The 21,505-nt window shown below is 33.8% G+C and overlaps 2 protein-coding genes across 2 annotated transcripts; both read right to left on the reverse strand.

Moving 5' to 3' along the window:
• Window positions 1-967: 967 nt before the first annotated feature.
• LOC141697274 (patatin-like protein 6) lies at window positions 968-6,710 on the reverse strand. Its single transcript, XM_074501561.1, has 3 exons — window positions 5,338-6,710; window positions 2,851-3,147; window positions 968-1,358 (listed from the first exon to the last, which is right to left on the reverse strand). The coding sequence occupies exons 1-2, from the start codon at window positions 6,448-6,450 to the stop codon at window positions 2,878-2,880; spliced, it is 1,383 nt and encodes a 460-aa protein (XP_074357662.1). The 5' UTR covers window positions 6,451-6,710; the 3' UTR covers window positions 968-1,358; window positions 2,851-2,877.
• A 3,666-nt stretch (window positions 6,711-10,376) lies between these two features.
• LOC141697207 (V-type proton ATPase subunit G 1-like) lies at window positions 10,377-14,422 on the reverse strand. The gene is made up of 4 exons (XM_074501485.1): window positions 14,291-14,422; window positions 12,945-13,048; window positions 11,367-11,467; window positions 10,377-10,805 (listed from the first exon to the last, which is right to left on the reverse strand). The coding sequence occupies exons 2-4, from the start codon at window positions 13,030-13,032 to the stop codon at window positions 10,662-10,664; spliced, it is 333 nt and encodes a 110-aa protein (XP_074357586.1). The 5' UTR covers window positions 13,033-13,048; window positions 14,291-14,422; the 3' UTR covers window positions 10,377-10,661.
• Window positions 14,423-21,505: the final 7,083 nt, after the last annotated feature.

Raw genomic sequence — 21,505 nt, forward strand, 5'->3', positions numbered from 1 at the left:
CGAGATAAACCGCAATTAAGTGACAGACTCTGATTTAGGAATCATAATCATAAATTTAAATTCTCCTCCCGTGGGGATTCGAACCTGTTACCAAAAACATAGCTATCCCCTTTTTAATCAATTGCGAACCCGGGCAATATCATTAGATTTGACATGGATATTTCAAAAATTTATATTTAAGCTATTCTGCCTAAATATTTAAAATTCTAATCTTGTCAGCAGAAAATTTATGTACATAAAGCTAGTAATAAGTCAATACTATTTTGAATTGTGCAAAAAACTGCCGTTGCTCTTGGATTAACTACTCCAAATAATTGTATTTGTTTAGAACAAATAAACAATTTAGAAGATAATCCAAAAAAAACCCTACTAGTCATAATCATCATTATCCCCTCAATTATATTAAGCACAAGTTGGGTTGAAAGCTTTTGCGTACACTCAATTATAAATTTAGTAATTAAGATATATATTATGTACATATCCATATAAAGTCAAGAATGGAGTGTGAATGAGCATAAGGATTAGTTACTTTCAATTGGTTATAGACTTAAAAGTAGATTCCATTGCAAAGTTAGGTCTTTGTTTATTGATAAAGAACAAAATCATGCTTTAAAAGAGATACTTAAATGTCTAAACATAAACAAGTAGATTGTGTTATGTATCTACATTCTACAGTATGAACTAATCTATTGTTATCTCATTACCTAAATCCTCTTGTCTCTTTAACTAATCGACTAATCAATTCATGCTAGCATCTAAACAAGTTAAGGAACTGAAGTGATCGGCAATAATGATCGAGGAGAGGTTCATAAGAGACTCAAAACAGTATTTTTTTTTTGTTCCATCCGCAAAATATGTCATTTCGTTTAGTTTCGGGTAAAATATTTAAATTCGGAAATAATAGTTTACGATATGATCAAGCATTCACGGAAAAGTTATTGTGCTAAGGGAACACAAGATGGCAATGGAAGGAAAAAAAGAGGTACACTTTCTCAGCATACAAGCCCTCATAATTCAATATGAATTCATTCAAATGTTACATGATGTGTTTTCATTGCTTTTGACCTTGAACTAGTATTCACCATTATCTCAATCTATCTTTAGTTTTTCTCCATCCTCTTGGATCTATTTGATACATGGTGAAAAAGTGGAGTGGACATAACAATTGCCTGTACTCTGATAGGCAAAGAATCCCCACAAAGATCATCCATTAACATCACATCCCATCTTTCTATTTTTACAATTGCAGTTGAGTGTACCTCCCACCTAATGCTCTCCATCTTTCAGTACATTTGTATTCTCTTTCACTAATATAATTTCTTTTCTTCTCCATTTTTACAATATTATCTGTCCCTCACCTGCACATAACAAAACCTCTTTAGCAAGCATGCCAAGGGAGCAGCTTTCCAAAACACTAACATTGGGTAAAAGAATATGCATTATTCACAAAAGGCAAGCATGCTTCCGCTGAGTCTCACATCTCGCGACGAAAAATATTCACTAAGCTACAACGCTAGAGATAAATTAACATTAAACCATCCTAACCTTAAGTTTAATCACCGCTATGTTAAATTCAACATTCTTTAACTATAGACTATTACTAGTACTTACAAGTGATTAAGTGAACTCAGTGGAGGTAATTCACTGCCAAAAGGAGCAAAGTTACATTTTTTGAAGTTGGTGTCACGACATAATGTTTTTACTTTCTCTTCTTTTAAATAAAATCACTGGTATAAATTATTGGCTTTTGACCAACCATCTCTTTGCTGACTTTGGTAGGTAATGGTACAGGTGAATTTTATCCAGAATCTTCAATGAAATCAAAACATTCGTAATCATTCACCCATGCACCAACTTACTATCTACCCTAAATAAATATTTGAAAAATTAGAAAAAAGAATGATGAGAAAGAGGAGCAATGCAAGGCCTTCTGTTCTTTATTAGAAACTGATACACTAATATATTCCATATTGATTATTAACTGGTCACTGGTACTTCTTAATAAAAGATACAAAGTTATTAGACTTCACAAGGTGCAACAATTACTACTAGTATATAAATTTCATTTAGTTTTATTGAAGAGGTATTATTTCTTAATTACATAACTAAACTCGAATTTATCAGTGACAGATGACATTGATAAAGTTAAAGCTAAACCGGGTATATCAGGACACAAAGCTGGAAGCTTGAATAGGAAAGTAATGAACTTTATTTATAAAGTCATATGGGGCATTATTGAGGAAGCAAAAGTAAGTCTGTGTCTTGTCTCCTGGGCACCACCAAGATATGATTCTCTCACAAGTGTAAACAAGGCTCCCTTGCCATTACTTTTAAATTGTGGTATCTTGGGAGATTTCAATATGTGTGGTATATGAACATTTTGATCATCCCTAAAATGTTAAGCAAACACTTTTAAGTTTTATCAAACTTCAGACAATGAGACCCATAGAGGGAGAGGGAAGATGCTTGAATCTCACCTCGGGGATAGCTTATTCCTATCAATCAGGTCCTGTTTATATACCTACTATAAGATATGATTAGCCTATGCCCTTTATGTTTAACACCACATCTATATTTTAATTGTTATATCTTTCGACCCGTGAAAACGGCAAAGAGAACGACAATTGATTAGGAGCCCACCAGACACAACTAGATGATAACAGTTTCCCCTGTGATTAAATATGTAATGGGAAAGGATAGTTTGAAGTCGGTCCGTCTCTTTGATAAGGATGTTACCCATATAGGAACAGTAAAGAGGCGTAACATGATACTATGAATACTATGCGAATATGTGATGCCGTGATGGTGTAAAATTGAGTATGAAAAATGATTTAAAAATAGAAAGAGTACCGTAATTGAAAGTTTTTGAGAATCTTGCTAAGTAGGTTTCTGATTTGCTTGTTTAAAAGCAACAGTGGGAGCTATCCTGCAACTCCTCTTCTGATGCTCTGATACAAGCTCTCTTGCAAACCAATCGAGCTTCTCGAAATTGCTCTGCTCCCCAATCCTCTTACCCTCGAACAGCGAAGATTCTACGTTTTTCTGTTTCAGCATTTCATCACCTATTTCTGACAGCATTCTCAAGTTTTTAGGACTAGGGTCGAAATCCACATTAGCCCTGCAACGACTTAAACTAGATCCATTTGCCTGCCATACAAGTCTTCATATCAGTCTTCATATTATCAAAATTAAAAATATGCCAAGATCCAATGCACTTGCAAGAAATTCAAAGCTTGACAAATAAAAAAGTTGGTAATCATGAATTGAAGTTTATAGAACTAAAAAAGAATATGAATTACCACTCCATGCCTAAAACCAACAAAAAACAACATAGTGATTACAAACTTATTATGATATAGAGAACTTTTACAGAATCTTTTGCTAAGGCTTTTATTTTCCTCTTTAAAGCTTCCCATACTCTTTATGTAGCATATGTCTTATAAAAATACAAAGGCACATTTCATGCACAAGTTTTAGGTATTAAAAGTCGACACAAGGACGCAAGAACAGTACTCTAAATTTTAAAAGATTAGCAAAAAAAGGCAAAAAACACTCCAATAGTAAAACATACAAGAAACTATTATTGGTCCAAATTGTCAGCATGATTTTTTATGGTACATGACCATACTACCTCAGTAGTACTATATTTCTTGTGCATCATCATACAAAAACAGTAGCTAATTATGGAAACTCTGTCTTTCCTAAGCTTATCCATAACAATAAAACACTGGCACTCATGGTAAAGTTTAACCAGTTAGTTGGCCTAGCCAAACAAATTATTACAGGATAGAAGGAAAAAACAATAACCACATAAATAGCACTATTACCATGTTTTGTTTTAGGTGAAAGAAATTGAAAATGACATGGTACCACATGCTCACTTGAGCACAAAATAATTGTCTCCCACCTTAATATTTTATAAACAGGAAAAAGAGAATTAGAAGCTTTGTGAATATAATAATTCGAAGGGATAAACTAAACAAATTGCAAGATTAAAAAATTATACGGTGTGTTTCTTAAACTAGCAACAAAAGAGGAGGGGGGAGGGGGTATTGAACTGAAGTAATTTGCTATGTATTTGTTGCTTGCAGGGTGGTCTCGTAATATGCGGAAAGAGAATCCTTTAAATACATTGGAAGCAACTATTATTTTCTAGTGGCGTTGTAAGTTATTGCTGCATTTTGTTTCAAAACATTCTATTATATGCCTGTTAAAACTTAAAAGACATTGCAGATCCTGGGAAAAAAATCCAATTCTCTTGGGATAGAAATGTAACAGTCGAATCTTCTAAGTTCTAACTACCTAGCAATCATGCATTCATGCAGCACAAGACAAATCTACTTCAAGTCTATAAACAATGAACAACTTAAGAACATGGTGTGTTTTCATTTTATTGAGCTAAGCAATGTGACTGTTGGTGCAAGAAGAGAGGCAGGGACAAAGGAGCCTAAAAACAATATACTCCCTCCGTCCCTCCCAAATGTTTACATTTGGGTGGGGCGCGGAGTTTAAGAAAAATGATAAAATAGTGGAGGAAAGTTAAAAAAGTGAGTAAAGTAGTGGGACCGATTAATATTATATGTATAAAGTGGGTATAGTGGAGAGAAGTAGTGGATGTAGTTATTTTAAAAATTATAAAAACCTTACTATTTTTGGAAAGTTTTGAAATGTAAACAATTGGATGGGACATTCAAAAAAAGAAAGTGTAAACAAATGGGAGGGACGGGGTATTTGATTACTGTGAGCTATTTTGTCTCCACAAATTCCTTCACACAACTCAAGAACCCAAGAATGCACGGGCAAATTATACACTACAAACATTCCTATCCTACTAAGCAAAGACCCATAAACCCCTTTCTCTCTCCTGCCAAGCACCAGCCTGTTTTATGTAATCCAAGTGGCAAAATATGACAAACCCCAAAAACGTCCAAATCAATTCAAGACAAACTCATTATTAACTTAATATAGTACTAAAATCTTTAGCAAATAATTCGGTCTTTTAACCAAAGTCACAATCTGACTGCCCAACCTCCATACATGTTACAAGTACTTTACTACTTATCCCAGTAACTCACTCTTACAGCATTCCAAGTGCATAAACAGTCCAGCCTTTGAGCTTGCTTCCTAAAACGATCATATTTGACTTGTATTCAACTCCCGCACGAGTTTAAACATTTTTAGTTAAAATCGACATAATATTAGACTCGATTACGCCTTGCTACGTAAAAATAGTCTAATGTATGAGCATCTAATACTTAATCTCAAGCAAAAATATTCAAACAATCAAAACTACTAAACATGTTACTAACAAATAACTAAGATATATGCAAATTTTACCTGTATCCGAACGTAGTTACTACTATGACCGCTCCCAAACGCCATCGCAACCGAATGATCAACCAAATCAGCCGAACCATCACTGGAAATCCTCGCCATCGGCCTCGCCCAATCTTTCGCCTTCCACTTCCTCACTTCCTCGAACTCGAAATTCTCCTGAACCACGCCACTCCCAACCGAAAGCACCAAAATATCCTCAACTCCCCTGACAAACGGAAACTCCTGCTTATTATGCAACACATGAGTAATCGCAGCAGCCGTTGGATTAGTCATCACCAAACCTCCATCCACCGCAACACACCGTGTCGCGCCATCGACCGACCTCATCTCCACCGGTTCAAACAAACCCGGTTCAGCCGACGTGGCACGACACACTTCCCAAAGGCGAAAATCAAAGCTGTCAGACTCGATCGCATCAGCTCTCGAAAACAAAAACGGTGCTGAGCTGGACAAATCATAACACGGTATCAAAATCGGCTTCAACGTGTTCCGTAACGTTAAACACTTTCCGTCACTAATAAACGCCGATTTAACAACTTTCTCCATCGCTGCCGTGCTGCTAACTTTACCGTTACCGTTACCGTTAAAAATCCGATTCAGCAATTTACCTTCCGATTTACCTTTACCATAAATATTTTTACCGTGCTCAGTCATCATCCGCCACGTGTCATCCGCCGAAAAAATCGGACGGTTATCATCCTTCGTCCCGAACAACATCGCCGTAAAAATACCTCCGACGCCGGTTCCAGCAGCAACATCGAAGAAATCAGCAATTCTCGCGTCGGAATCGCCGGAAACATTCCGTAACGCATCTTCAAGATACGCCAAAGCTTTTCCAGCAATAATATTCCTCAATCCACCTCCATCAATACTCAAAATACAAACCTTACCTCTCTGATTCTTAAAATTACTCGCCGCAACATCTCCGATCACCGCCGGCACAACTTCCGGCGCCTTATGATCATCATTCGCCGGAGAAATCTGTTTCGGTATCCATAACTTTCTGTCGTCATAACCGAACAAAAACTTGCTTTCCAGAATAGAGAAGATTTCGTAGCTGAGCTTATCGGTATCTATGCTCGGCTCGTGCATTTGTGACGGAGTTGTAGCCATTGATGATGCTGATGATATATATCGATGATGCTGATATATATATATATATATGTATGTATAGGTGTGGTTTTGTTGTGTGTATATATATCAGGTCATAGAGGAAGAAGAGGATGAAGGTTGTTATGAATGAATGTAAGTATAGGTTGGAGGGTAAAAATGGGTGTGAAAATGTTTGTGTGTATATATTAAGGGAAGAGTGGCAAAGTCAAATTGTTGAGCAAAGTCTAAACGATTATTTGTGAGCAAAGTCTAAACGATTGTGAGCAAATTCTAAACGATTATTTGTGTAGTGCTTATAGAACTATCTATTTGTTTAAAAGAGGAGGTGCCTGAAATGACCCACTTTTTTAGCTCCTAATTTGATGGATTTAAAATTTACTTCGCAAGATTTAGCAAAAAAAGTATGAATAAATTTTCAATTTTCCCAGGTGTGTATAATTTTTGAAATATGCGGTTCCAAAATTGTTTCTGAATATTTATAAATTTAGGGGTTTGATATCTTTATTGATAATAAGATGAAATCCGATTTATATCTTTATGGATAATAAAATGAAATCCGTATGTATATATATTTTCTTGTAGTAAAATGATATTTGTGTGCGTAAATTTTTTGATAATAAAATAGAACCTGTAGGGTATAACAATATACCCTACAGGCTCACACAATAGTCTGCAAACCACGTGAACCAAGATAAACTGTATTAAATTGACAGACTCTGACTCAGAAGACATAATCATAAATTCTACTCACGTGAAATTCGAATCTGCGACCAAGAGAACAATTTTCCTCTATTTAACCATCTGAGTTAACCTTACGAGCTTGTTTTCGAAGAGATTCATCAAAATTTTGAAAGTACTCTAGAAGTAGAAATTCATTTAGTATGATTTTCGAACCCAAAAATATGATTAACGTGACTAAAATTTAGCTCACAGAATAAATTATATTCCCTCTATTTTAAATTAGTTATCTCATTTAATTTTTACATATAATTAAGAAATTATACGATCAATACGTCTTTAAATACTAAATACGTATATAATTTATCTATATGGATGGTGCGAGGGCGGCATAGAATTTGAGCGACTCCTGGGGGGGGGTGTTTGTTTACCAATTCATTTGTGAAGAGTCAAAACGAAGTTGGAGGCACGCAAAGACATACATTCGTTGTATACGTATGTGTGGATGTGTAAAGCACTCACCTATTTTTATTATTTTATTTTGTTATAATTATTACTCGTTTATGATAAGATTATTGACAATAAAGTACACATTCAGGTGAATAAAACAAGGTTTGGGCCCAAGTTAATTGTATCTCATGCTTTCACAATTCAAGGTGGCCCACTCGATAAGACTTTAAATTAGGGTAATAAAAGCCGTAGAAGAAAGTCTTTGGATTTGTGCGGCCCAATTAAAAGTTAAAGTTAAGACAGTGAAAATTAAATACCAAGTAAATAATTCATCCTTGTGAACGTTTTGTTTTAAAATGTTGAATTTTTGTTATTACATCAATAAGTTTCAAATCTTTTGCCGCCCTTTATTTTTACTACTGAAAAGTAAAATCTACTATGCAAAAGTTGGGCTAATGGGTATTTAATGATAATTTAATAATTTCGATTACTAAGAATTGGAATCTTGTTAGTGTTTAATTAGCTACTTGATTGCGTTTAATCTCATTTTCATCTATTTCATTTTTTTTTAAATAATTAGACTTATAAATGAGTATCCGTTCTCAAAAATCCCGAACAAGTAAAAATCGATCCATATCCTACGATGATAACTGACAAGCTCTACCACTTTAACTATCTTATCGCACTCTATCTATTTCATTTGAATGACTTGCATTTTTATTTTCGATTTTCATTTTCGATCAACCATCTGAAAGTCTTCTTAGTCGTATAATACCTTATCGGTATATTAAGCTCTCTTTTGGCAATGAGTCTGACTCATGAGTGTTTATCTGTTAGCTTAAGGATTAAAGGATAAGTTTAGAAGACATTGCTGCATAAAAGTGTCATTATTATTTTGAATGATCTTCTAATAATTTTGAAGAAAAGAGGGTTTTGGATAATTGAAAACAGAGTATTGTGACAACAAGTCAAGCATGAACAATAATGAAACATAACACCAAAAAGTAGTACTTATGTGCTATTTTTTCTAAACGGGGCTATTATTAAAGTTTGTCAAAACATTAAAATAAGTTAAACATGAAGTTGTGAACAATGTTGACCAGGCTAACTAAAGGTACCCAAACGGGGTCTAGCTTTCTCCATCAAACTGGCTGTCAAACAAGTATTCTTGAGAAACCAGCTCAATTTTTGACACACCTCTACCCTTATTAAGGTTCATAACTGTGGTCCTTGTTTTATGTACTACTGTCTACTGTCAACCCTATACTTACCTTACTGGATTTTGACATTTGCCCATGTCGCCTGTCCCTTACAAGCCTTATGTACAAAACTAGATTACTGGTCATATACGACATTTCCAAAATTAGGTGTTCATTAAATTGGAACGTCGGTCGAGATAGTAAGAATGTGGCTAAACTCGATCCTCAACATTCTCCTCTTGTTACTTATTATGACCGGCCACTATGTCCAAGACTAGGAGTTATAGACTTGATTCCGATATGAAATATTGCATGTGCTCTTGTTACGGGCTTTCACTATGTCCGCGACTAAGATTTATAGACTTGATACGAGATTTGAGGAACAATGCCTCGAGGTATGCATGACAATGAACTATTAAACTGCAAATGTAGTTTGAAAAACATGTCAAGTTGTTTCACTCCAGGCCAACTTTCCATGATCTCATCCTGTTTGACAATTAATGTCTTTCTCCTCAGGTTGCTCGCAGAGGCCCCTTGTTATCAAAGTGAGGTCCATAATGTCTGTAATGTGTAATGTTTTTGTTTTATTATATGAACCTCATTACTGTTTGTTACCCCCTCCCCTATGTCACATATTTCCGTTGGGTTTTAAACAGGGGACCAATGCCAGCTACTTTGGTAACAAAATCTCATTATTGTTTTGGCCATTCTGCAAGAAGAATGTGCTAGTAGTTGATAGCTACTCTCATTTGGATCCAATGTTCCACGCATTCCCAGTTCTCGCTGATAGCAGCACTCATAAGAAGCTTGGTGCAATGGTTTGAGATCGAGAACTCCTAAAACACGGTTCTATATTAGATAAACAACCTTTGATATCGAGAACTCCTAAAACACGGTTCCATGTTAGATAAACAACCAACTTTCCCAAAACAAAGTGGGTTTATGATGTACATATCATACTTGTGTTAGCAAAAAATTTCACTGAAAGGCATAGTTATACCTAAATTATCAGTCCGTTGGCTACAAAACAGAATAAAACAAATAATCCACCGAAAATTAAACACCGCTTAATAGAATATACATCAACATCATCAGTTGGTCACATTCACAACAAAACAAAGAAGTCACTGAATATTTAACAGCACCCAATTGAATGAACAAGCTTTGATAGTGATCGATAATGTAACTACTATAAAGACATGTTTACACAACTCTTCGTCGCTCACTTACTAGACAAGGTTTAAGGTAACAATACCAGTCTCCTGTTTATTACATCTCCAACTTTCAATGTATCAGATTTCAGGAGCTTGTTCAAATTAAACTGAACAAAGATTATATACTACACCAACGGCAATTTGGCTCTTGGAACCTTAAATAGAACAATGAACAAAACAGATTATTACTCATTACCGGCCACTTCCAACAACTTCAAGTTACAGGCTGCTTCCAAAAATTTCAAGTAAACCTTAAACCAACATGAACACAAACAGTAGTACGTCATAATTCTGGAAAAAATAATTACATCCACAAGGCTTAGTTGTGGCATCTATAAGCACTTGAACAAATGTAGATAGCAGAAAATAAATAACCCAGCAAACATCAACAAAGATGAATAAAATAACATGATAGAAAGAAACAATGAAACCAGCCAAGTACATGGGCTGTTATTCTCTGTCGGATAAATATTTAGAACATGGGGATTCCACTAGTACATTTCTGAATAGATACAAAGTTGATATTTATCTCAACACAATCATGGTCAACCACATGAAAGTAATAAAATAATAGGATACAACTCGCCATTTCTTCACCAGTCTACAAATATATAGAGAAACAGGAAACTGGGGAGATCTAGAACTCCTGCCTCAGATCCTTGAAAAGGATTTAGTTCTTTACGGTTGTCACATGCTTCAAAAGCATGTGGACAACATCCTGTGAAATTCGTGAAGCTTCAGCCTTTAAGTTATCAATCTTTGCTGCAGTTTCCTTCTCTAGACGCTTCACATTAGCACCTGAATCTCCACTACTCTGTTTATCAAAAGATAGAAGAGACATACCGCACGGTCAATATGTAAACCTCAAACATACTGACTTTTCCTTTAGAAACTAGTATCAAATTTTCTGTAAGTGTGTGTGAGCATGCAAGTGAGTGTGTCTGTGGACATAAATAATCTGCAACCTGACTTAAAATGAATTCATTTCATGTAACGACCATTATTTCAAACATCATCAAACACGGACATACTTCAACTATAATTCAAGAGTTTTTATAAGCAAAACAAACAATAGGGTTGACAAAGATACTACTTTATTACTGGATGTTGTAAGGCATGATCCCTTCAAACTACCTATACCTATGCTATGATATAGCTAGCACACACACACACACACACACATATATATATATGTATGTATTCCAAGTTACTTCAAACTAACTAAAACTTGCCGCATGTTGATTGCAATCCCCAAATTAACATACCAAGGACAGAGAAGTAGAAACAGTCAAAACTAATAGTTCCCCCTTCACCATTAAAAAAAGTAAAAATAATGAAAAAAAAAGAGAGGAAGTGGAATAGTTGATTAAATCACCTCTGCAACCTTCTGCTGAAATTCAAGTTCCATTTGAGCACGAAATGCAGCTACCTCCTTCTCAGCCTCATCTTTGGCTTGTTTAAGTCTAGCCAATTTTTCTGAAATTGAAGCCAAGATTATGCAATTTTGAATCAGTCTGAGCAATTACCAACAAGGCAATAATGCATACGATGATCTACTACATTATAAAGCCATAGAATTACTTATTCTTGTTGATAATGTACAATGCTAGTATAGACTTCACCAATTCATTCAAACGGATATATACTTCTTTGTCAATATATAAAACAAATTATTCAAATTCAAAAGTCAATTTACATGATTTTATAAGCATGCAACATTAAACTGAACCAAAAAGAAAACTAAAACAGAATCCCCGTCAAATTAACGAACAAACTGAAAAGAAAAGATGATTTACATTGAGCAAATTATCAGATCTACTAATTCCACCCTTCAACCTGATGGACAACTAAAAAGGCTTTTAATACTCTAACCTCGTGCTCATATCATCATTATCAATATCATAAGAAATAAGTATTTTTAGCTACAATCTACAAGCCAACACATTACCAAGAAGATCACATAAAAAAAAGGCAACAAAGTTCAGTGTAAACACTGACAATGCTTCCAAAATCTCAAACCTAAGTGAAGGGTAGGAAGTAGCTTGGTAATGTACGGATAACGCTGAGTAACGAAGGCTGCATAGGAGGGCCTTTTGATGCGTGGTGAATTGGAGGTTATATAGATAGGATTATTTTTAGGTCCTACTGGACATAGTCGGTGATAATAATAAGTGCATGCTGATAGAAGAAGCTATCTTTTTTTGTAAACTACAAGTAATGCAGAAAACAATAATGCATAGAATATTAGGTAAAATGCAAAACTTAGTCCACAGGAGGGTATGCCTGGATAAGGAAGAACTAAAGTTCTGGTGGGGCTTATATACCTGAATATAATTGTGCTCTAGAAATCATTAGTTAGCAGTATGCAGGGTAATTGACATGGAAATGGCCAAACAAGAAAGAAGAAATTTTGTGCTAAATAATCCCCATGTGGCCACATAATTCTTGTTAGGCAAGCAAGCATTAAACTCACAGTGCCATCACAGCTGCCCCGTGCATATTTTTTGGATTTCCATAAATATTAGCAACAATAAGTACTACTCCCTCCGTCCCACTAGATTGTTTACGTTACTTTTCGGCACGCTTTTCAATGCTCGTTTAAAATATAGTTTCATAATTTTTTAAAAATTTTTTTTTTTGAATAAAAGTTTTATGTTTAAACTTTTATTCAAAAAAAAAAATTTGAAAAAACATTATGAAACTATACTTTATAGAAGTCTCGAAATACGTGCCGAATAGTAACGTAAACATCCCAGTGGGACGGAGGGAGTAATACAATTGCACTTACACAGTTTACAATTGATATGTATAAACAACAAAATTTAATGCAAAACAAATTATTTTAACTCTACTTCCAAAAAGAATTTGTATATTCAAACAAGAACACAAAGTGAAACATCCATAAGGATATAAAATTCAGGAAAGGAATTGACAACTAAGAAATCACAACTACCATTTCTGGCTGCATTAACAATGCTTTGAGCCTCTTGTTCTGCAGCTAGCAAAAGTTGGATTCCATTTTGGCCCCTGTTGGTGTCCATTTGTGCACTAAATTAACTACAAAAAAAAAAAAATTGTTATGGTAATATAAGATTACATAAGTGGAAACATTAGAGTAAATGAAATTGACACTGTATTAATATATACATGACTATTAAGACATTTGATGCATTAAAGAGCTGCAACAAAATACTATTGATGATTGCTATGTTCCCAAAACATTAAAAAGGTTAAAATCAGAAAGCGGACACTATAATACGGAAAATAGACCACCAGGTAACCATTGCAGAATGTAAATACTATAGGAATATATCAACATACATTGACACTACCAACATCACCACGATTCCAATTATTAGTAAATACCTGTAAGTTATAGTAAGCGAAATATGTGCAAAACGAGCTTCATGTGCAGAAATGAGCAACAAAAGTCAATGAAGGAGTCATTAACACATGACATTAAGTCATGTTGTATTCACACAAATTCTCATTAAAGTTGAACGGCATTTCATGTATTTATATAGGCACCATATTCGTGTACAATTTTAGTGCGCATCCGGCTACTAAAATAAGCGTCATAATCATTTAATAATTTAAAAACAGGATAACAATAAAAGTTGAACAAAGTTAGTCAAAGTTTTTGGAAATACTTTCATTAATGTAAGAGAATTAGCAACTATTTTATTTAGTTCATTGTTTGCTAGAGTTGTTGATACGAAATTGAACTTTTATTACAACATTCACTCACTTCCGCTAGCTAGCGTATCATTTCTATTTATAACCAATTCATCCATTCCCATTCAAGTAGACACAACCTTACATCTTTACTTAACCCCGAACATACAAAAAAAACGCTAAACAATAAAACCGACACTATGCTTGACCATCCTATCATAACCAAATCAATTCAGATCCAATCAACAAACAATTCTCTAAATTCACGAGAAGCTAATCAAACTTCAAATAACATGACCGATAAATTCCAATTGCTTAACAATAGAAAACCTTCTGAGAAATCGATAACGATTTAAGAAACTAAACACACAAGACAGAATAACTTGAAAATCAATCAGATCGAGTAACTGTAACTGTTCAGCATCTAAAGCATCACAATCGAATAATTAAACACACGCATAACACATGGAAACGAACTTCAAAATGAGATCAAGTTAAAATAAATTGTATAGATCTAATAAAACAAAGCAAAATAGATTAAAAGCATAAATATATTAAAGCAATAAGTATGTGTATAATTGTAAAAGTAGAGAGATTGAAGGAAGAGTAAGGAGAGAAGAATACCTGTAGATCGGGGGGTGTCGAAGATTGATAAGGAGTGACTAGAGAAGACACTGATTTGAAGATGTGTTGTCCTGATTCACTCACGAGTCACGACCCCTTGCATCTCGCCTATTTATATTATCTCTATCTCTATGCAGGCTGACTTGGATATTTTATTTATTTTCTTTGCATATTTTGTTTTCATTTTATTCTTTTATAAAAAATAATACTTTCTCAAAATAAATATTGGGAAAATAAATTGAATAATCCTTTAACTATTGACGTTTTATTTTTTGGATCCATGAACTAAAAAAATTTGTATTTCAAGTGATTAAACTTTCAATTTTTCTAGTTCAAAACTTCTATTAGTGAATGAGTAATAGATGTTAATTTTTGCTGACATGGAACGCGCTTCTTTTTGAGTTCTTGAACTGTTCTAAGAATAGAAGGCCTGATTGAAGGTGGTAGTGAGCTCCAAGAGCATCTCCAACCGCTTATTAGTTTATTTTCTAAGTTTAATATAAAATATTGAATCTTATTAACTTAAGACACCAATAGCTAATCCCCCAATAACATTTTCTATATTCATTCCTTATACAATATTTTATCATTAAAAAGTAAGATTATTACATAAAGTGAAGAAAGAGAAAGTGTTTTTTTTTAAATATATATTATAAAATAAAAGTTAGACGATGAGTGAGGTTATCTAAAGATAAAGAATTGGAAAAAGATCTTAGTGGATTTTAATGATTTAAGAAATTATTAGGATACTAGCGGAGTAGTTTTTTTCTCCATATTCCTTATACTAGACTTTAAGACTCCAAATAGTTAAGTAGTTGTAGTTGCTCTAAATCACAAGTTTGACTGAAATTCAAATCAAACTCTACGTATTTTAAACCTCAGATTTTATGATCGGCGTAATTTCAAATTTGTTGAACTGTAATATTTGTTGGAGTTTTTTATTTTTTACCGAAATCCTAAATCGAGTCCATTTTTTTATTTTGTTGATGCATATATATAAAATTGTTAAAATACACATGAGGGTTTTATTTTTATTTAATGCTATTTTTATTTTAATTTTTGGAGATGTTTTAGTCTTACCCAGATTTTTCTCAGTTAAATTTTTTTCGTTGACCAAATTTTTCTGAGTAAGATTATGACGGCCATTGGAATCTTTTTAACGGAGAGACTTATTATAATAATATAGGAAAAATTGCCCAAACTACTCACTTTTTAAGGTATATATGCCCAAAATACCTGTTTCCGGGACGGGCGACCAAAATACCTAAGTTCTACGCTATATGACCAAAATACCTAAGTTCTACGCTATATCCAACGGCGTATCACTGTCATGCTATGATATAGTACATATACACAGCTTTGCCGACTAAAAACTCAAGGGCAAGTGACCATCATGAATTGAAAGTGTTGTTATTGATCTCTCATCACTCGATAGCGATGCATGGGATGGAAAAATGAATTCACACTTTGTCCCCTAAAATATTCAATCTACCTCTGTTGTTAATATGGGTTATAGTGAACAAGATACAGTTGCAGACTCATCTAGTGAGTCCAAGTGAGTCACGACTCGTATGTTCTCACAATTTGGGTGTCGCTTTCTGGACCAAAGATACGCCTTTATATGCAGCGTATTAGGCTAGTAATAGTGGTGTGTCTGTGGCGTATTCAAACAATACGCTTTGCACTGTGTCGTATTTAATCAGTACGCCTTCTTGGAGGGCGTATTTGACTGCGCGCTTTCGCATATGTCGCAAATTGTGGGCATATAGGGCGGTAATACCGGTAAATGAGTATTTCAGACTTGGTAATCCCAATAATGGGTATTTAAGTATTTCACCCATAATATAGATGGATTGATTGATAGTTTAAATAATATATTTATTATCTTTATTATGTCAACGAATTGGGATATTAAACTAAACAGATATACTAAAAAAGATATTAAACTCAACAAATATGATAATAGATAAACGAATAAGGAAAGTGAGGGTTCATCCCGGCAATGTTATATGCCAATAGATTCTATCTTTGTTTTAATTAAATTAATTAAAAAAGAAGCAAAAGTCGATTCCATTTTTAACTAGTTTACTAATAATAATAATAATAATAATAATATATTATTATTATTATTATTATTATTATTATTTAGTGATGGTAATTATGTGATAACCTGTGTTTTTATTTGTTAAATAAATAAATAAATAAATTAAAGTAATTTAAATTATTTTATTATAAAAAAATATATTATCATATGAATGACTTTATATATATATATTATTTTATTCATACTCCGTGCTTCAAATTAAGTTACTAAAAAAATGTATTATTTACGTTCATTTACTTAAATATGTACATATGTGTGCGTGTGTGTGCCAATTATTTTAGGTGTATACATAGGTCTAACTTGGTCAAAGAAAAAGTAAACTATCTTTTTGTGGGTGGATAAAGTGGATATGAATTTTAAATATGGGATGTACTCCAAGCACTAAATCAGGAATACGTTGAACCAATATTTCTATATAATCTTACATTAGTTTTACTTTATATACATCATTCTATATTTTATAATATTATATGCATGTTTCACTATGTGACTTGTATATATAATTAAATGATTCTTTTCCCATTTGTCGATGTATATATGTTTTGACACTAATAATTCATTTTCATGCTATTTTAGTCTACATGCCCAAATATCATTAGTATCACCTTATTCTAAATTAATTTTTCTACTGATATCAATTTGCACCAATTTTTCACTGTTAAACCATTTAGCCTTTTCAGAAGATGTTGGTAAATGCTTCCGCTTATAAATTCACGATATTTATAGAGAGAACCAACACTCTCTGAAAGGGCACCAACCTTTTGAAGTTTGCCTCCGTGATCATATCTTTAAGGTTAAAGTTTTTATCAGCAAATTTCAAAACCTTTTTTCCAGTTAACTCTTTCTGAGTTCTTTTGTTTAGGAAAAATTTAAGGAAAGTTAATACAAAAAGAAAAGAAGAAAAAGGCTCAAGAAGAAGGGAAAACAAGACGCGCCATGACAGGAGGATGCGTCAACACTTACTTGGATCAAAGTTAAAATGAACACGAGCCCTTTTCACGTTGTAAAGATAAAAGAACAATTCTTTATGATCCCTTTCTTGATTGATCTTAAATCATTGAAGTCCTTGTTGTTTAATCATTTGTTCACAACCAAAAAATGATAGCCAAAAATGGATCTTTTATTGTTGAATAAGAAACTAAATTCTTTCATCTAGGGCGCGCCCAACTCACAGTCATGATACATCATATAGAGGGCACATGCTAATTTGTAAGAGTTTGGAGATAGTTGTACTGGGGCGACATCATACCATTTGAGAATTCTTTTAATATACCGGTGGAAGGGCGCACCCACCCCAGTGATAATAGTTTTGGAGTTATCACCATTCTGGGAACTCTAAGATTTTTTATGTGAAAATATGGGGCCTCTTTATGGAGATGACACGCCCAGATCCCCTCGCATTCATAGTATTTCATACTCCACCCAATTTTCAAGTCACTGGCGGTGGAGTCAAGACCAACACAAGAAAGCTTTCCCTCTTTTTTCCTCCACACGTTTTTCACGGATTCATGAAGTGTGTCCTCAAGTTCTTTCCAATTGAAATCCGATTTCATATCCATGGGCACCTAATGTTCAAAGGGAGGATCATATTTTTGGGGAGAGTGAAGATAGGCACCAGGGGTTGTTAGGAAGAAAACACGCGCTAATATTCACGCAAGTATACACGATCGCAAGTAATATATAATTAATTCTAGTTCGTTCCCACAGAGACTGGTTTAGGTTAATTTTAATCAATTTACTTATGCAACAATGTTATGGTTATTATTCAATGCTAAGATGATCACAATTTGAGATTGTTTATAACTACGATTAACTAAGAGATTATACTAAAGAACATTAACTAAGAGATTAAAAGAGATTGATTACCAGATGACACAAACATGGGATTCTAACTTCATTAAATACTTCATTCAATAGCCTTTTTGTTCTTAACCTTAGCATGTAATGGTGATGCCACTAATCAGATAACACGAAACTAGTAAACGCCAACTTTCATTATACGAATACCTTACTACCAGATATCCACAAAAGAGATAGAAGCTAAATAGACACCAATTATATTGAGACCCTATATGTCTATAAAATTTGACAACATAACTGTTTAATATGCAAGTTATCTATCGGAATTATATAGGGCAAGTAAAATGATTAAAATTACCTACGAATTATGCATAACAATTATACATAAACCTATGCTAGCATGACAAGTTCTAAACCTCTAAATTCACTATCGCTTCATTAGAGATTAACACGCTATCTTATAAGTTCGCGACGCTCATAAGACGAATAAGTACAACCAATACTAGGACATCATACAATCACCACATACTAAGGTATGAAACATATTAACTATTGAAATTTATAAGTAAATCCGCTAGAACCCCACGATAACGATTAGCGCATAACCGAACTCATCATCACCGTGGGTTCCGATGAAAGCATGGTATAATAAACTAGGTCTTTATAAAACGAATAATAAACAAAGTACGTAACAAGAGTATAGGTTCAACAAACAAGAAACGAGCATTCAAGATTACAACTTAGAATAAAGAATCAAAAGAATAAACTAGGTCTTCTTCGTCTTCGTTGAATTGTGTTATAAGTCTTTAAGTCGTCTTTAAGTAGCAGTCCAATTAATCCAAAAGCCCAGAAAAACAGTTGTTAATCCAAAACAATGCAACAAGAATTACAGAAGGGGGGTTGAATGTAATTCTGACTACTTTTTCTGATTTTAAGAATATTTTTACTTAGTATATAACTTTGTTTGATTTGCAATAGTGTGGAATGAAAGAATTATAGAAATCAAAACACAAAGCAATAAAACACAAGGATTTAAAACTTTCTGGTGGATTTGAACTTATTCACCAGAGAAATATATAAAGTTGAGAACTCTGTGATGCTTGAATAGCACACAGCTACTTACAAGAGAACTTACAAAATTATAGGGAAATGATTAACATATACAGCTTTATCTATCTCTCTGAAAATAATGTTTACTCAATATATTGTTCTACTTGCTACACTTGGTTTATATATCACCAAGTTACATGATAGTAAGACAAGACAATAAGATAAACTCAACCTAGTCTAACTTCATGCTGCTACATTACTCTATCCAGCATCTTTGAATATCTTCATAATTGCATGGAAATGGTAATATTTTTTTGTTCTCTAAATCCTGAAATTAGGCTACCACATTCTATTTGCAGACACCCGACGCATGTGATTGTGTTATCACTGTCAACTGCTATTTTGAATATCATCATCCGTTGGGACTAAGTTGATCATCCGTCGGGAGTCTTGTTGATTATATGTCGGGAGTCTTTGTAGATCATCCGTCGGGAGTCTTTCTGTCACTCGATTCCATTTCACTTATGCAGAATTACAAGACATCTTATATTTACACTTAGCTAACCTATTCTGCATATCAATCTAGTAGTCAACATGACTTAAAGAATTCTACAGTGTCTACTCAACTGATACATTATTGTTTGCAGAAATGTGTTACAATACTTATTGTTACATAAGCTACACTCTCGATGAATGTTAATGGGTCATCCGTCGGACTATAAAGTTCATCCGTCGGGACTATATTAAAACATCCATTGAGAGCTACAAAAACACTAAGTTAAAATATACTAAGGTGATTTTTTTAATTTATCATCAAGTTCACAACATATTCCTAACAATCTCCCCCAATTTATGTCTATTGGAATTGTAGCCATAAATTAAGAGAAACTTGATGATAACAAAATACCCTAAATATACAGATAGAATTATGGTAGATAAAACTTGTAAGTGCTACAGTTTATTTGAAAATTGAACAAAGTAAAGTGTATAAAGAGTTCTCACAATCATTATCAAGATGCTCCTCTAGTCTGAGCAGATGTTTTCTATTTCCTTGATTGTCTAGATTTCTTCCCAAGCTTCATGTTGTTTTTTCTATTTGATATTGGATTTGTCTGTGAAATTTAAATTAAACCCAAATTTTTTCTTGAATGATGAGAAGATTTTTATCAAAATAGAATAGCTTTCTTGAAGAATCCTGTGAAAGGGCCATATGATCTCTTTCCCACCTTTATACTTGAACACCAGTCTTTCAGGGAGAATCTTGTGAGCATCAATTGCTCTCACTTTTTCTAGCTCATCCATATATAGGTTGATGTCTGAAAATTCCTTGATATCACAGATGTATAGAAGATCTCCCTTGTTGACAGTTGGTTTAGCTTTGGTTAGGGTTTTGATTATGAGACTCACAGGCTTGACCTTCTTGATTGCTCTAGTCTTTTTCTTCTTTAGCTTGTTGAAAATTGGTATATTAAGCTCAGGAATAGGCAAACTTTCCCAGTCTATAGGCTCATCCTTGGAAACTATTGGCTCACTATGAAAGTTCTTTGTAGGATCCACCTTAAATTCATCTTGTACTTCTGAAGGCTTGGATGTTTGGGTTGGAGTTGTAGACTATTTGGGAATGTAATCTTCCATCTTGTCATCATCAAAATCCAACATTCTTTTGGAATGGAGCTTGTATCTGAACTTTCTTTTCTATTGAGGTTCCTTGTGCATTTTCTTATCTTGATCTCCAGTTACCACATGTGGTTTCTCAGAAATCTCAGTTACAGTTTTCACAACTTGAAGTTTGGCTGCTATAGCAGCTTGCTCTTTCTTCTATTTGAGCTTCTTAGCCTCTAAAGCAGCTTGCTTCTTTTCTTGCTTGATTCTTTGTTTTTCTTCCTTTTTAGCTTCTGCAAACTGAGGTTGTCCAGTCATCATACATATTTCTTTCCCATTCCTGTAGATTTTGGCAATTCTTTCCTTTTGTACTAAATCAGTTGGATCTTTGAAGAATGCAATGGACCTTGTCAACAACTTCTTTTCATCTGGCTTTGGAGTCAAACATAAGATCCAAGGGATTTTTGTCAGATAACTTTGGATAATTTCTTTTGGGCTTTAAAACTATATTGGCTTTTGGAGACTTTATGCATGAAGGTTGGCCCTTTTCCAGATTTCCTAGACTCATTTCATCCACAGTAATTTGCTTGACTTGAAAGAAGTGATGAAAGATCTTGTTAGGTTTCTCAATGGGACCAAATTTCTTTTGAATTGCTTCA

This window comes from Apium graveolens, chromosome 11, assembly GCF_009905375.1.
Source record: "Apium graveolens cultivar Ventura chromosome 11, ASM990537v1, whole genome shotgun sequence".
Classification (NCBI taxonomy): domain Eukaryota; kingdom Viridiplantae; phylum Streptophyta; class Magnoliopsida; order Apiales; family Apiaceae; genus Apium; species Apium graveolens.